The 12,397-nt window shown below is 42.7% G+C and overlaps 1 protein-coding gene across 1 annotated transcript in view; it reads right to left on the reverse strand.

Annotated features, from left to right (window-relative positions):
* Positions 1–12,397, reverse strand: part of CSMD2 (CUB and Sushi multiple domains 2) — a 972,861-nt gene that overhangs the window by 38,267 nt on the left and 922,197 nt on the right. The window contains 5 exon segments of the mRNA XM_006886423.1: positions 746–919; positions 1,303–1,482; positions 2,626–2,802; positions 7,214–7,396; positions 11,467–11,640. Coding sequence (XP_006886485.1) covers positions 746–919; positions 1,303–1,482; positions 2,626–2,802; positions 7,214–7,396; positions 11,467–11,640 — 888 coding nt within the window.

The raw sequence follows: 12,397 nt of genomic DNA on the forward strand, positions 1-12,397 counted from the left end.
GACCCGACCCGACCCGACCCGACCTGACCCAACTCAACTTAACTTGACCCTGACTCAACCCAACCCAACCCAACTCAACTCAACTCAATGATATCAAGTCAGAATGGACTCACAGTTGACCCTCCAGCACATTTTCAGAGGTAGAAATTGGATAGAAGGAGATTGTCTTTCTCCTGAGCAATAGCTGTTATATTCAAGTAGCTTGTTTTTTGGCTGACAGCGAATCTTCTTACCTACTAGGTCTTCAGAGTTCCTTTTTTAAGGTAAGGGCACAGATATGAAAGCCCTTCAGAGCCCACTTAGGGGCCAAGACAAGAGTAAGTGACCAAGAACTTGCTTCTCTGAAGACCTAACTGAAGAATGAGGATTCTTCTGGGCAGGGAGATAAGAAATGACCCCTCTCCCAGAAAATTATGCCCCTACCTGAAGTCTTTTCTATGCAGGGTATTTTCATAAAGACACGCTGTTTTCAGCATTGCGTGCCACTCGATCTTTGTGCACTAACTAGTTAACAATAACCCTTTAGGTGAGGGTCATCTCAGACTTAATTTCCTCTCTTGTGGCTATGGACAATCTGTCAGCAGCCAGGGCTCAGGTGAAACCTGAATTTCTTCCTTTGGCTAGGATCTTTGACAAACTGCCTGTCGTTGGGGAAGGGGACAACTTGTTGTTGGTCTTCCAGCAACAGAGATCTGAAAACAGGAAGAGAAGGCACCTTCAGATGAAGTCCTTGTTAGCAACTTACGGAAACACTGAGGCAGCTCCCCGGTCCAGGATCCGTTTCCCTCACAGGTGAGCACCGCTGGGAGGGAGAGCTGGTAGCCCTCCAGGCAGGCATACGTCACACTGGAGCCCCACATGAAGTCGGACCCCACCACCTTCCCGTTGGGGATGAGCTGAGGCGGCTTGCACATGATAGCTGAAGGGAAACCAAAGCTGACTGAATTCTAGAGCCATCCTGGGGACACCCAACTCTAGTTTTCACTGATATCACTGGCCACTCTAGACTTGCTGGGATTCTGGACTGAGCAGTAAGAACCACAGATGACTCTTTCACTTGGGGTTCCTAATTTTCTTACATCTTTCCTGCTCAAGTGGGAGGAGCCAGCCCTGTTTGCACAGCCCTCCCCTCTTACCTGGGGACCTTTCAGTTCCCACCCTGAAGAGGTTCAGGGGCCAGACCTCCTCTCACCTAGCCCCAATCAGATATTAGGGTTTTGCTTCCATTCTAGATGTTTAAGGTGAGGTTTTGCTTTCATATTCTCTTCAGGCTCAAATCTAGACCTGCAGTCTCAGACTTACCTTTGCAGACTGGCTTGGTCCCGTTCCACGTCCTGTCCTTGGTACAGCTCAGCACAGACACCCTATGTGATTCCATCGTGTAGCCAGGGACACACTGGAAGGTCACAGTTTTGTTGTATCTGAAGTCATTCCCCAGGCGGAGGCCATTGGCTGGAATTCCAGGGTCGCCACAGTTTATGACTACAGTGTGAGACATGACACTATTTACTCCCAGGTCAGATGGAGCCCCTTTCTCCTCTGTATTCCAGAGCTGCCCCTATCAATCCTTTCACAAGTTCAAGGTGGAGAACTCTCAGATCACGAATGACCTGGATAGTCACAGACTCCCAGCTGGGCTCTTCTATTCTCAAGTCTATTTGGACAAGTCTCCCTGCATGAGGTTCCCACTTCCCCACTTTGAACATGGGCTACAAAGGCTATGCTTAACCAAAGCCAGGATGGTTTATGAGGGAGTGCCCAAAGTGGTCAGTTCCTAAATGAGGCTGAGACCCAGAATGAGGACAGTTTTCCAGACTGAAGAGCCAAAGATAATGAAGGTGTCATATAAGACACTGTGGCTGATCAAAAGATGGATCTTACCATCTTTTCTGTCTAGGAGGCTTCTCTGGGCCAAATAGCCATGAAGTGGGATCAAGGATTTTTGCAATGTTCAATGGCAAGTCTAGGATATGATACTAAGTGAGGATAAGTAAGGCTCAGTTAAACTCTGCCTTCAGAACAAAAATGAGCTTGTCATGGGATTTCAGATGGAGCCTAATAATACTTTCTGAGGCTCTGACAAAGGGCTCTTGTCAGATTCCACTGCCATATCACTTCCTTCCTTATGGGTCCTGCAGTGACTCACTTGCTAAGGAAAAGGGACCGAGGCTTCCCTTGAGAGTAGGCAAGAATGAAAACCTTTGAGGCTAGCTATACTTGGGATTGGGGTCAGGGTGGTGATGAAAGAAAGAACTTAGAGAGACAGCAGATGGTGGTGACTTTAATGTAGAAAAATAACCAAGCTAAGCTCTGGTGATACGCTCTAAAAGAAAACAAGAAAGTTCAAGGAACTGACTAGAGCCGACGAGATGGTTCATAGAGACTCCCAACCTCTCTGAGCTTCAGTCATCTCATATGTAAAGTAAGACTAATAGTTACTTTATGGGGTTGTGGTGAAAATCAAATGAGATAATAAAATAAGGCACTTAGCTCAGGGCTTCCACAAAGCATATACTCAATAAATATGATCATCACTCAAGGTCAAGTTTTACACTCTAGCCAGTGGTCACAGCATGTGCCTGGGCCACACCTTTGCCATAGAGTCCAGAGGGCCTACGTTCTCACCAGTACACTCTGGGTCACTGCCTGTCCAGGTGCCGTTGACCGAGCAGTGTCGGCTGAGCAGGCTTGTGGAGTAGTAGCCTTCCCGACACTCATAGACGATGGAGCTGGAGAAAACCAGGCTGTCACTGAACACGACTCGGGCGTTGCTTGGAGTTCCAGGGTTCCCACAAGAGATCACTAGGAAGCCAAAAGAGTGTATTACTCATGGGAACAATGGCAGACGTCAGCTGGGGACTGAGAACTTCATGGCACCACATAAGGGCCAAGCAAACCCAAATCAACACGATGGTTCTGCCAAGCCTGATCAGCTCATCTCGAGAAGGAAAGGAGAAATCTGAGTGCATTTTTAAAAATTCCTAAAAAATCAAGACATAAATTTTTATTATAATTATTTTCCAAATACCAATCCCCTTAATATCACTGAATAGAAAATGTGTATTTAAATTTCCAAATTGACACATTTTTTACTTTTTAAAAGGTGGTTTGTTTGAATTGGGATCCAACCAAAGCCTCCACATGATGCTAAGTGTCTTGCATGTCCTCTAAGTCTTTTGAGCCAAGAGATTGCCTTTCCCTGTCTTGTAACTTATTTGTTACATAAACCAGGGTGATGCAGGATTTTCATTCACTGGATTTTGCTAACCGAGTCAAGGAAGGATTTTTAACGAGTTCCTCTGTCCCTTGTAGTTCTTGTAACCAAGTTCTAGTTCTTGGCAGAGGTACTTTACAGACAGGTTTGTGTCTGTCTTACTGTATCACATCACGAGACTCCGAATGTCTGGCTGGTTTGGTGCCTCGTTCGTGACTGAGACAACTGATGGATGCAGACGGAACTGTTTAATCCAAACACTGCAGTTTCCCGTCAGTTCTTCCACTTAGCAGTGTTAGCAATTAATAACTATTGACTAGATCCATTATTTCATTATGGGTGATTTTCTAATTCTATTACTCTTTTTACATTATGAGCACTGATGGCTTTGTGGTAAGGAGTTTCACTGTCAATCTGAAGGCACATTATTTGAATTCATCAGATGTTCTCTAGGAGAAAGATGTGTGATTTACGCCCAGGAGATTTAGTGCCTCTGAAAAGCCACTGGAGGGTTAGCTGTGGGTTGGTTCTGACTTGAAGGTCCTTAACAACCACTACCACCAACTTCTACAGTAGCTGTAGTTCTTTAGCAGCCCACCATTTTAACCAGTCATTTTACCCTGGAAGTTGGAGTTCTTTAATAAAGAACTTTCTCACACCAAGTATTTCTTTTGAATTCATACAATAAGGCAGGATAATGCTTGATTTCTTAAACTGAAACTCAGAATAATAAGTTGGTTCCCTAGCAAGTTTGACAGATAATCCTATTCAAGCTCATTTAAGAATCATTAAGTAGGAATGCATCGATTTGAATATGCTAACAAAATTTTCATTCGTTTCCATTATTACACTTAAACTTCTCTATCTTCATCTAGCAGAAGCTTTTTGAAGATGACTTTCAACTTCAAGAGAACACTTTTGAGTACTGTTTAGTATTCCATTATGTGTATGTACCACAATTTCTCAATCCATTCAGTTGTGGTTAGGCATTTGGGCTGTTTCCACATTCTTGCAATAGTGAATAATGCTGATATGAACACTGGCATACATATCAATGTTTGAAAATAAAATATATCAACTGGGAAAAAACATTTGGTGATATCATCTCAAACAAGGGTCTCACAACAAAAGTTTACAGAATACTACAGGGCCTCTACAAGAAAAAGACTGATGACCCCATTGAAAAATGGGTAAAGACATGGGAAGACTTTTCATAGAGGAAGACATTCGGAAAGCCAACAGACACATCAACAAATGCTCAAAATCACTGGCAATCAGAGAGATGCAAATCAAAACCACAATGAAATCCCATCTCACCCCAGTAGCAGTGGCAAAGTTTAAGAGGACAGCAAATAATACATATTGGAGAGGATGTGGAGAGGTGGGAACTCATACACTGTTGATGGGACTATAAAATAGTGTAACCACTCTGGAAGACAGTTTGGAGTTTCCTCAAAAAGTTGAACATAGAAACTCCGTATGACCGAGCTATTCCACTTAATAGGAATACACCCCAAGGAAATTAGAACTGCGTCATAAATGGAGATTTGTACATCAAGCTGTGTTTTAGAGTGAAACAGATCTGGGAACACCTATAAAAAGTTGGATCCTGAGTTAATGCAAATTCACAAATTCTGTTGTCAAATTGTAACTGACTCTGGGAGAACTTTGGGAGATTTTCAAAGAATGTTTTTATATTTAGGACAGCTTCTGAAGTGTGTTCAGAGGCCGTTCAGCCTTGTTTCATTAGATCAGTGTTGCAAAACTCTCTTACTTCTGTCAGCTATGACAACAATCCTAGTGGGAGTAGGGCAAATGCCTCTGCGTAGTCAATAACAGACAAACAGACATACTTCTGGTACTCTGCTTTTAGCCACAAAACATCTGACATTGGCAATGATAACCTTAGTGGCACATCCTCTTCTAAACCCAAATTTTATTTCTGGCAGTTCTCTGTCAATGTACTGTTCTAGTGGTTTTTGGATAATAATCTGCAAGAGTATATTTGCATGTGATATCAGTGATGCTGTTTAATAATTTCCACTCTCTGTTGGATCACCTTTTTTGGGAATGGAAATAAATATGGATCTCTTCCACTCAGCTGGCCAGCTAGTTGTCCTCCAGATTTGTTGACGCAACCTGGTGAGCACATCCAGAGCTGCATCTGTTTGTCAAAATACGTTGATTGGCCTTCCATCAATTCCTTGAGCCTTATTTTTTGCCATTCCTTCAAAACAGCTTGAACTTTCTCCTTTATTACTACTGTCTCTTAATAACATACAATTTCATGAATTTGTTTTGTGTAGGTTCAGTTCAATTATTTTTTGTATGATTGTGTATTCCTTCCACCTTCTTTTGATGCTGTCTGGCCCGTGTGCCTCACAACAAATAGTGGCTAACATTGAGAAGAATGGGAATACCAGTACACTTGATTATGCCCATTCAAAACCTACTCTTAAACCAGGAATCTATAGTTTGAACAGAGCAAGCAAATACTGCATGGTTTAAAATCAAGAAAGGAAAAAAAAAAAAAGAAAGGAGTGAGTCAGAGATGTATCCTTTCTCCATACCCTTTCAATCTATATGTGGAACATATCCTTTGGGAGGCTGGACTTTATAAGGAGGAATGTGGCATCAGGATTGGAGGAAGAATCATCAACAACCTGTGTTATTCAGATGACACAACCTTGTTTGCTGAATCTGAGAAGAACTTGGAAGAGTTTGCTGCAGAAGGTCAAGGACTAGTCTTCAACATGGATTGCAGTCTTAAGAAAACAAAAATTCTCACTATTAGGCCAACTGGCAGCATAATGATACATGGAGAAGAGTTTGAGGCTAACAATTTCACTTTGCTTGTATCTACAATTAATACTCTTGGCACCAGCAGTTAGGAAATCAAAAGATGGGTTGCTTTAGGAATGTCTGCTATTGAGTAACTCTCAAGAGGGCTAAAGAGCAACAATGTGAGTCTGTAGACTAAGGTGCTCCTGATCCAGGCCATAGTCTTCTTAACTGGTTGCTATCCATCTAAGAGCTGGATAATGACTAAGGTTGATGAAGAAGAATCATTGCCCTTGAGTTGTGGTGCTGGAGAAGATTACTGAACTGACAAGAAAACAAACAGGTCTGTCCTGGAGAGGGTAAAGCCAGCTTACTCCTCGGAGGCAAAGATTTTGAAATTCCACCTCACATACTTGGGGCAGGTTGCCAAGAGGGATCAGTCCTTGGAGAAGGACATCATTCTTAGAAGGGTAGAGGATCAGTGCAGCAGAAAAGGAAGACCCTGGATGAGATGGATTGAAACAGTGACTAAGGTAATGGAGGCAGATATGTCAGAGACATTGAGATTGGCTCAAACAGGGCAGGGTTCAGTGCTATTGTTCATAGTCACTATGATTCGTAGCTGACTTGATGGCACAGAACAACAACAGTACCAGAGGGTAGATTTTTTTATTTTCTTGGAAATTTAGAAATATATGGAAAAAGAGAATTTCTTCCCTTGCAGTTACTTCAGTAAACATCACTTTATAAGAGTCTATGTTGTCACAATTAGGAAAAAAAAAACCTACAAAAAAACCAAACTGATTTCTATTTCTCTTGACATTTTACATTTTTGCTTAACACAACATCACCCCTTAAACTGTAAACTCTTGGGGACAAGGGATATGTCTAACTTAAGTCACCGTTGTTTCCCAGCACATACCACAGTGTCTGACATACAGTTCTTGAATCAAACAATAAAATAAATAAATCAGTGGGCTAAATTGAGTCCTTTCTGGTTTATTCCCTTTCAGTTGAGGGAGAGGAATCTGTTTATCTCTGGATTACTGATGAAGACAAATAGAAACTATCTATGTCCACTAGACACCAGCCCCAGGGTTCCATGGGGCCATGGATTATATATGAGCGGCGTTTAAGGCAGGTGTCCCAGACAAGGACAGGAGAGGTGGGGAAGAGCACGCAGGGGTTAGCAAAAACAGAATGGGTCACATACATTACCTCCACACTCAGGCTGTGTGCCGCTCCACGAGCCGTTGGCTTGGCAGGTCCGCTCTGAGGATCCCCGGAGTGCATGGCCAGCTTCACAGCTGAAGCGCATCAGACTGCCTGTAGCAAAGCTTTCTCCCAACCGGATGCCGTGGGCTGGGATCCCAGGGTCACCACAAACACCCACGCTGGTTCCTATGGATCAGAACCCAACAAAAATAGTTGTTGCATGTAAGAAAAGGACATAGAGGACATGACATGGAGAAAGAAAGAGGTTTGGCCACTGGTAAGTAACTGGCTCCAGGAGGGAGGAGTAGTGAAAACTGTGTGCCTTGCCTGGGTTAAGTGGACAGGCTCTTGCCTCATGACTCACTATGCAGAGAATACTAATGACCAGCAATTAGAGCTCAAAGGCTCTCTAAATCCTGGGGCCTTGTTTTGATGCAGTGACCGCCCTGCTGCAGTGCTGAGCATCTATTTTCAATTACATAAGGTTTGTAGGGCAGAATACTGTCTCATAAAAAAAGAGTAAATATATGGCAACTGTTGAATCTTTACTTAAGAGGTTATTAGCAAGATGGTGACACTGGAGAGGTGGGTAGTGAACTTCATGAAGTTATCTCTCAAATGGCAGAAAGCTCTAACAGTCCTTGATACCCAAGGGGCTTATCAAGATAATCAAGAACTTAGGAGTTTGTTACTCACCATCCGGGTCTTGATTATACAGAGCAAAGGGAAAAAACCTGGCCATGTTACCTTTAAATTTTTTGTTGGGTGTTTCTGAGTCAACTACAACTCATCCTATCCTCAAGATCTTTGCCATGTCAAGCCCACTATGGAAGTCATCATGTCAATCCACCTTGTTGAGGGTCGACTTCTCCTCCTCTGAGCTTCCATCTTTCTAGAATGCTGTTCTTCTCCAAGGACACCATGAAAATATATCCAAAGTAAGTGAGATGAAGTATCTAAGGAGCACTGTGGCTGCACTTTCTCCAAGACAGATTTGTTTGTTCTGCTGGCAATCTGTGGGATATTCAATACTCTTATCCAACACCACAATTCAAAGGCTCCAATTCTTCTTCAGTCTTCTTTATTCACTGTCCAACTTTCAGGTGCAGAGGAAGCAACGGAAAACATCATGACTTGGCTCAGGTTCACCTTAGTCTTTAAACTGTCATCCTTGCTCTTTAGAACTTTGGAGAGGTCTTTGCCAGCAGATTTCCCCAGTGCAACAAGTCTTTTTATTCCCTGACTGCTGCTACCAAGGATGTAGCTTGTGGATCCAAGTAAAAGGAAATTGTTGACAATTTCAGTCTTTTCTCCATCTATTATGATGTTGCCTATTGGTCCAGTGGTGAGAATTCTTGTTTTCCTGATGTTGAGGTGTAACCTGTACTGAAGTCTTTGGTCTTCTGCAGTAAGTGCTTCAGGTCTTCTTCACTTTCTGCAAGCAAGGTTGTGTCATCTGTATAATGTAAGTGGTTGATAGTCTTCCTTCAGTTCTGATGCCACATTCTTCTTCATATATTATAGCTTCTTGAACAATTTGTTGAAAATTTAAATTTATCACTTATAAAATTATGGCGAGGTCTAAGTTTTAGGAAGCAAAGTACCATGTCAATTTTATTCACTTACATATACCTAGAACTACTTCCTAATCTTCTACTTATCTCTAATTTTCTTATTTATAGATGGAGAAGAGATTGAGGTTGTTTGTAATTACAGCTTGCTCAGATCCACAGTCAACACTCTTAACACCAGCAGTGAGGAAACCAAAAGATGGATTTCACTGGGGAAAACCTGCTGTCATGGACCCTTCTAGAGTGCCGAAGAGCAGAGATGTCTGTCTAGATACAAAGGTGCTCTTAATCCAGGCCATGGCCTTCTCAATTACTTGTTATGCTTCAGAGAGTTGGACAACGACTAAGGATGACAGAAGAAGAATAGATGCCTTCGAGTTGTGATGCTGGAGAAGAGTCTTGAACATACTATGGACTGCCAAGAAAACAAATAGGTCTGTCTTGGAGAGGGTGAAATCAAGTCTCTCCTTGGAGGGGAGGATTTTGAAGCTCTGCTTCACTTACTTTGGGCACGTGGCTAGGAGAAATCAGTCCTTGGAGAAGGACATCATGCTCGGAAGGGTGGATGGACAGCACAGGAGAGGAAAACCCAGATGAGATGGATTGATACAGTAACTGGGGCAATGGGATTGGTGTGTCAGAATTAGTGAGACTGGTTTAGGATAGGGAAGGGGTTAGAGGTGCTGTACATAGGGTCGCTATGCATTGCAGGCAGCTCAACCAATAACATTCTATGACAGGTTTGCGAGCAGGAGCGGCGTCTGCTTCCTTAACAACATGCGTCTGGAAACTCTATGGACTTTGATAAATGTTGATGGCTGCAGAGGGGCTTCAGACCTTTTGTTCATAGGGTCGCTATGAATCATGCTCGACTCGAAGGCAATCAACAACAACATTGCATTTATGGCCATTCAGTTCTCTTCCTTAGAAGTTAAAGAATCTCTCTGAATCCTGACTTTAGAGGTTTCTAGAGAAAAGAAGTTATAGTTTGGTGTAGCTAATAACCAGTGAGAACTCTCTGGATCCCATGCAGTGGGCCAGGAGATGCTTACGGTTGTTTTTTCCTAACCTACCCTGCCCTTCCTTTCTCACTTCCATGGAGAACAAAGACCCTAAAATAGATCAAGTATATATAAAAGATGCTATAATCCCAATGTCCTAGAGCAGTGTCTAGAGGGAAGAGCTTATGATATTATTATACCCTAAGTGATCAAAGTCCATACAGAAAGAAGTTAGGAGTCCAATTAGCAGGCCTTACTCCAATACAGGTTGAAAGCAACCTGTTTCTCATATGTTATCTAGCCTGAATCAGAGATGAGATAGGAGTGAAGGCTCATGGTTCTGCCTGGTGACACAGAGTGACAGGTAGGGATTGTCTTAAGCAGGCGACAGCCCTCTGAAACTAGCCACAGTGGTTGCTTCGGAAACCTCTTCTTTCTAAGAAGATTGAACTTAAGTCTTTTTTTTTTTGTTAATGTGCCATCAAGTCAGAACTGACACAGCTGACTCTCCAGTGCATTTTCAGCTGTTAATTGCACGGGAGGAGAGTGCCCATCTTTCTCCTGAAAAGTAGCTGGTGGATTTGAACTGCCTGCCGTTAGATTGGCAGTGCAACTCCTTACCCACCAGACCACCAGAGTTCCCTTATGTTTCTACTCTACTCGTGTCTGGTAGAATGTAATATTCTGCCAGAATCCTAAATTCTGGGAGGCAGGCTCATCTGGGAACCTCACATGCAAGAAATGAGATGTAAGTCATGTGTCTTGTGAGTGAGGTCTCAGATCAAGGAGGAAAAAAAACCCCAACTATTTTAGGAGAAGCTTGGGACTCTGACCTCTGACGGGAATCTAGTACAGGAAGGGACAGAGGCGAATGCTAACCCTAAACAAATTCCCTGAGGAACGTAAAGTAAGAAGAGCAGCTGCGCCTCTTGTGGAAGATCCGCTGTATGGGATCCCTTTCTAGGTTCAGCCAGGCTCACCTCAAAGAAGACAAAGGTGGAGGACATCAATTTTTTTGGCTTGATGGTTTCTGTCATTGGTAGGCTAATTCAATTTCAAATATTTTGGACTTTTATAAAATAATACAGATAATTTTCTAGTTTGGATAATATGAATCTATAGAGTAGTTCCTACACTTTTGATAATACCTGTCTGTGTTTTAACAGAGATTAGCAGTAATCTCTAGTAGAACAGTACAGAGTATGCTGTTGCACTAACAGTCAATCAGTTCACCAATCAATCAATCACGAAAAGGAAAAGTCTGGAGACTGGTATTTCAGGGAGCGGGAAAGGAGACTGTGTTTCACCAGGTAGGTAGGACGCAGGACAGCGGGTGGGAAGAAAGAGATAAAGGGAACAGCTGGCAGGCTGGGACCTAGAGTCTGAAAGGAAAGGGCATAGAAATGAGTTTAGATCTGGGCTTAAGAGTAGAAAGGTTTAAACTTCATAAACTCATGGAACCAATGTCTTGGCTAGCTCTATGAGGTTGTGTCCTTCCTAGTTTTATACTCTCTTGCCAAGAGATGACTAAGGGATAAAGTTGGGCACAGATTCCCAAGGACTGATTCAGTTGGGACTTCTTAAGATGCGGTGCTCTATCTATGAAGGATGAATAATTCAATCCGTTATTCATGTGTCAATGAGAGATCTCTGCCCCCACCCAATCCAACGTCATGCATCATACCTGAACAGTGAGGGAGAGAGCCAGTCCAGTGTCCGTCCAGCCCACACATGCGGGTAGCATTTCCCACCAGTGTCCGCTTTCCAGTGCAACTGTAGCGCACGACGGCCCCCACGGTGTAGCTGTCTCCAGACATCTGGGCATGGGGTGGGGAGCCTGGATGGCCACAGGACACCACTGGGGAGGAGGGGAACAAACATCTCAGAAAGCCTGCATGGGTGGAGAGTCATCATAGAACACACACTAGGTGCTTTGTAGTGTGAGGCAGTGGGAAGAGAAAACCTCGGTATCCACCGATGCAGACTTCTTGCTAACATACTGATCTGGCATCAGCAGACTACACATATCACCTGGCTGTCCATTCACGACTTTTTCCATTCTTAAGGTATTTGAAAGAAAAAAAAAATCAAGGAAGATATGCAATAGAGTCTGTATGTGCTATCTGGTCCCTTAAAGAAAAGGTTTGTCAACTCCTTAATAATATGAAAGGGTCACTCTATCAAGAAGATATAACAATTATAAACACATATGCACCTAGCAATAGAGATGCCAAAAATATGAAGCAAAACCTGACAAAGGCAGAGATAGATGAATCAGTACTAATAATAAGAGATTCCAGCAGCCTGCTTTCAATAATGGATAGAATAGCTAGACAGATATTCATATAAAGTAAACAGAAGACATGAACATCATACAAACCAACTAAACATACATACCAGATAGCTACAGAAAACTCTGCCCACAAAAGCAGAATACATAATCTTTTCTCAAGTGCAAATGGACTATTCTCCAAGATAGGCCATAGAGTAATCCACAAGTCTCAATACATTTGAAAAGTTTGAAATGATAAAAAAGGATGTTCTTTAAAAATAACGCAATGAGTGCTCGCTTCGGCAGCACATATACTAAAATTGGAACGATACAGAGAAGATTA

This window comes from Elephantulus edwardii, unplaced genomic scaffold (genome assembly GCF_000299155.1).
Source record: "Elephantulus edwardii isolate Elephantulus edwardi_28Jun2011 unplaced genomic scaffold, EleEdw1.0 scaffold00049, whole genome shotgun sequence".
NCBI classification, from domain to species: Eukaryota; Metazoa; Chordata; class Mammalia; order Macroscelidea; family Macroscelididae; genus Elephantulus; species Elephantulus edwardii.